General features: G+C 42.9%; 1 protein-coding gene across 1 annotated transcript; it reads right to left on the bottom strand.

Annotated features, from left to right (window-relative positions):
* Positions 1-648: 648 nt before the first annotated feature.
* On the bottom strand, positions 649-4,444 carry LOC109474458 (alpha-1,3-mannosyl-glycoprotein 4-beta-N-acetylglucosaminyltransferase C-like). Its single transcript, XM_019774751.1, is given in 4 exon segments — positions 649-934; positions 2,157-3,091; positions 3,093-3,953; positions 4,271-4,444. Coding segments are annotated over 3 exon segments (1,359 nt in total). The 3' UTR covers positions 649-934; positions 2,157-2,767.
* Positions 4,445-5,116: the final 672 nt, after the last annotated feature.

Below are 5,116 nucleotides of genomic sequence, written 5' to 3'. Positions count from 1 at the left end.
AGCAGAGGTTTGGGTTTTGGGGTATTTTTGGCATGTTTTTAGGCTTTTTTTTAATCGGGGTTTATTTTTTGCAGTGGAATTTTTTTTTCATGGGTTGGGATGGAAAAAAAATTCCAGTGCAAAAAATAAACCCCAAAACCAAAACCTCTGCTTGGAGATACCTTTAGGGTCTCTGGAGACGATAGGAACAACAGTTATATATAAATTCAAACATCTCGCAAAATGTCGGGCATCTCATACTCCACTTCACACAGAAAAGAAATCAAACCCAACAATAACTATATCAAAAGAAGCATTGGTAGCATTTATTATCATTTCATCATGTTCTTAACTCGCAAATAGGCCTCGGGCATGGATTTGCAATAATCTTTCTGTTATAAACCATAAAAAGAAGATTCATCTTAAGGGTCTTTGTCATTTGAAACAGTCGATGCCATATCGCAGAATGACAAATCAAGCGTATTATTATAACATGCTCCGTCAGCAACATGATGTTTCGTGGTGTAGAAGATTAGGATGTTATTAGGATGAGGCTTCTTATCCCAGGTTCAAATTCGAGCTTGTTCTCTTTATCTTTTTTTTACTAACATATTCAAAGACAAATCAAACTCTACAGCATGTACTGGATCCTTTACTCTTCACTGTCACTAAAATCTTTACTAGTCTTCACGATGCTGTCATACATTTTCCATTAAATGTTGTTGAGATTTCATACCTCAGTAAAACATTTAGTTTTTTGTGTGTGAATTTCTTGTACTGGCAATAGAAGAACAGACTCCAAGCCAAATGGGTATAAAAAGGGCCCTGTGGAGCCTGCATTGGAGGCTACTTCCCAGGAAGGTAGCGTAAAATCGTAAGGTATTCTGGTGGAAATTTCACTTTTCTCAAGCCTTGCGCGAAGAATACGAGCGCCACGGGAGTTCTGGTTGATTTTCTGCATGTAAAGAGGATTTTCCAGCTAATTACGTGATTACTAAGTGTTTTCCTGTAGACAGAAGTAAGGCTTACTGTGGTGATTGAGTGGAAAACGGCTCAATTTGCTAGCTTCTACGATTAGGGCAATTTGGGGGCTTGTAATCTCTTTGAGATGATTATAAAAGATCTTAGGTCTGGCAAAGCAAACACTTGAAGGATCTTGAAGTAACGGTAGGCAATTTACAAATTTCTACAGGTACAGTTTCAGATGTAAAAATTCTCTATTGTATTTACGTAAGCACTGCGTAGACGGGACACCGACACAATAAATTTTTACTTTCACTCGTTCTGCAAGCACAGAACATTCGGCAGAACGCACTGCGCCTGTGCGAAACCCCTGACTTTTGGTTTGCCTTAGATGTTGGGTAATCGTTGCATCAGAATTTTACCTGTCGCAGACGATATCTTTTCCGACATAACGTTTTACAACTATAGAGGGGATGTCATCCTTATAATATCGGAATACGACCTTTTAAAAGAAAGACGTTCTGTCGACTTGCAATGCACAATACATTAACGTTACGAGTTTCACGTTCTGCTGGTGTGCTTCAAGCTTGCCACACTACTCTCTAAGCAGAGGTTTGGGTTTTGTCTCGTTTTTGGCGTGTTTTAAGGGTTTTTATATCGGGCTTTCTTTTTTGCACTGGTACAATGTATCTGTTTTTACGCCGTAAAAAAAAGATACCACGCCGTAAAAAAATATTTTTACGGCGTAAAAAAAGATACCAGTGCAAAAAAAAAAGAAAGCCCAATAAAAAAAGCCTGAAAACACGCAAAAACCCGAACCTCTGCTTGGAGAGTATGCCACACGCCCTGTACGTGCCCAACACGCGCCTTACGAAATCATTCTCTAAACCCAGGAATAACCCAGCCCCAACAACAGCACAGCGTAACCGCGCACGGATGATTACATAGCAACCGTTGCTATGTCGTAACAAAATATTTTGTCCGTTGCCATGACAACCCATATGGCTCGAGATGAAAAATCTTTTTAAGTGTCAGATTGCGGACGTGTTAGGGATAGCCGTGTCGGCAGATTTGACTAAAAGCGAAGACGGTATTTTTTTTCTAATCCCCAAACCGGCTTAGTGTCTGCGGTGAGCTGTTGTTAATGCGACCGTAGATATGCTAATGTTTGGTGTATAGCGTACTGTATATACGGTAATAGTATAAAGTCAAACCTGTACTAGAGACCACCTCTACATAAGGATCACCCAGCGTATTTTTGTATGGTCCCTTATATGGGTCTAGTGGTTGTTCGCAATATTTTACATGGCGTAGAGTCAATGTGCTGGTGACGTCTTAATAACCTATTGTTTCGTAACTAAAGGCGCACACTATGGATGGGCAATGGATAAGAGACGTTACAGAAGCGTCACCTAGCGTCCGTGTATAACAGCGCATGGCGTGACACAACCCCGCAGCTCTTCGAATGAAGAAAGCTCGTCTGTGTTGGTAGAATACAAAGTTGTAGAGTTTAAACTTTGTACAAACACAAGAAGGAACTCACTCACTCCTGCTCTTGTTGGGATCAGCAGCTGACTACTACGAAATGTCGATTGCTATGTCAGAGGTAGTCCACAGAAACGTGGTTTTAGGGCAGTGCCTATCCGGGTAGGCGAGCGGTGATGACCGAACAACGTGTCCATATTCTAGAACGAGACCACACCGACATTCGGTCGAGGTACCTAGCTACGTCCTAAAATCACAGACCGAGTGGCGTAACGGCAGAGTGCTTGGCCCGGAACCAGGAGGTCCCGAGTTCAAATCCTGCCATGCCACCGACGGTGCTTTATTTCTTGACCGTCCAGACGGCGATTTCCCTCACCAGTACCCACATCTTCTGCTCCCCCGTGACCGTCACCTTCAGACACTTCACCTCAACTGACCCCAGTCCTTCCGTGCCCTGAGTCGCCACTTCAAATCTTCCGTTTTCGACGTCTCCGAGTTTGACGTAGTCGGCACAGTTCGGCGTGTTGTCCTGCTGGTTCACAGACAAAAGTCGCGGACTGACTTCCAGAGTCCCCTTCTCTATGATGTCCTTTGGATGTTCTTCAGAGCCGGTTTCTATAACGACCCTGGAAAGTCTCGCTGGTTTCTCAAAAAGAACGACGAAAAACTTGTCCGACCTTCGGCGCTTCTGCCCAGAAGTATCCTATCTCTGGGCCGTAGGCAAGCTGCGGCTGGAACTCCCTGTAAGCGGTCATGTTCGCGCTCACCACCGCTGGTGGGTTGTCAGAGTCCGTGTACGTTCTCTTCGGTGTCGTCGAGCCAACGAACCCCTTGTCGGTAAGTTTTTGTATCTTTCCCGCCAGTGATGAGTGTAAGCCAACGTGCTGGAAGAGGGACGGCTGGTGTATGAATTTCTTCCCGGACGCTTGCACGATGTGCAGGAACGAGAAAAACAAGACATCCACCGGCGACTCCTGGTAGAACAGCATAATAAGATCGGCCAGACGCTGGAGATCCGAGGATCTGAACAACTTTCCGATAAAACCGAGTCCAGAAAACTCGAGCACCGTCCAGTCAGAAGACTTCATTCTTTCCAAGTATTCTTTTATCCCTGTCAAGAAGTTCTGGGCGGAAATAACATCATCTTCCAGTTGCATATAATATTCGGACAAGTTTCGGCAGTATTGGAACAAGAACGCGTAGTCCACGCACTGTTTGGATCGCCAGCGCACGCGTTCAGGACTGTCTTTAAACTTAGTTTTCAAATTTTCGAAACTTGGATAAAACGACCGCGGGGCCTGGATGACTTGCATGAACCCGCTGCTGAGATGCTGAGAATACCTGCGGGAAAGTTCCGTGGAAAGTTCCCTGTTGTAGTCTGTGTCGAAGTCTGCCAGGAAGACCACGATGACGATCTGTTTGCGTTCGGCCTCTGTCGTGTGACTGATCAGAGAGTCTAGAGTGGTGGTCAGATACGAGGCGTTTTCGTCCCGCTTAACAGTGGGGATCCCTATGGTCAGAAAATCCTGGGAAAAATGGAAAACACAGTACGAAAATTGTCATTGTCGTTGTCATTTATGACGCACCAAATTCAACCCCACATACATTTTGATGACTTAAAATGGACGAAAAAAGTTGGGTTGACCAGTCGTAAATAAAATGTCAAAGAAAATTCGGGTAAATGTCACATTTTAACAAAAGCAGGTTCAATTTTGATCAAATAGAAATGTGGTCTTTTAGATGGTAAAATTGGCATCTATTCATGGATGAGTTTAGCCTGGGTACCATACTACTCGCTTAGGGAAGCGAGTGTGGGAGCCCCGGCCTACAAGTACGATGGTACCAAGGCTAGGATGAGTTTGCCTTCTTTAGACAACATTCCCTGAGTACCTTTGTCCGGACGTAGACTGCCTGCTAATCGTATGGAGTCGGTGACAGCACCAGGCGGTCTGACCGGGTTTAGCGGGAGGTGGTGAGGAAGTTTTTGTGCTGCAGGGCAAGATCCGTTATGTAACATCGGGACTATTGACTAGAGTTCCATGATCTCATACCTTCGCCAAATGATGTTAATCTTTATGATAATATTATGTAACATTCAATAGGACGACACAAAAATGAATTAATCTAGTCAAGTCAAGTCAAGTCAAAGCCTTTATTTTCCTTCGAATGCTTGTTCGGCGCAAGGCCGCTTTTCAACAAGGTCGAAGTTGAGGGGAGGGGTCACGGATAAGAACCAAATCCATACAAACATAAATAATAAGTAATTAAATTAAGTCATCTCTTAACAATACATTGCAAACAAGAGTTCCGAGATCTCATACCTCCATGAAATATGGGCTTGAGATGTAAATGTAATTTTTTTCTTTAATTACGCAAATGACCGCTGCATTAACATAATATATGCATCGTGATGTTAACTTTTGATTAACTTCCCAATGTCCCAAGTATGACATTCCCATCATTCACCATTGAGAAATCATAGATTTTTTGCATCAATTATGCAAATTAGGTCATCATTTGCATAATTAGTATCTGTTGATGTTCCATCTGCCATAGGTTACATACATTACATGTATGAAAGTTCTATAATGTAAAACACTGTAATTATAGAATTTCCTCATTAATTATGCAAATAAAGTCCTCATTTGCATAATTTGCAGTTAATTATGTACATCTCTCTGTCAGATAC

This window comes from Branchiostoma belcheri, unplaced genomic scaffold (assembly GCF_001625305.1).
Source record: "Branchiostoma belcheri isolate BF01 breed outbred unplaced genomic scaffold, Haploidv18h27 scaffold31, whole genome shotgun sequence".
Lineage (NCBI taxonomy): Eukaryota > Metazoa > Chordata > Leptocardii > Amphioxiformes > Branchiostomatidae > Branchiostoma > Branchiostoma belcheri.
The sequence above is the reverse complement of the archived record's forward strand: the minus strand, read 5'-3'. Positions and strand labels throughout refer to the sequence as shown.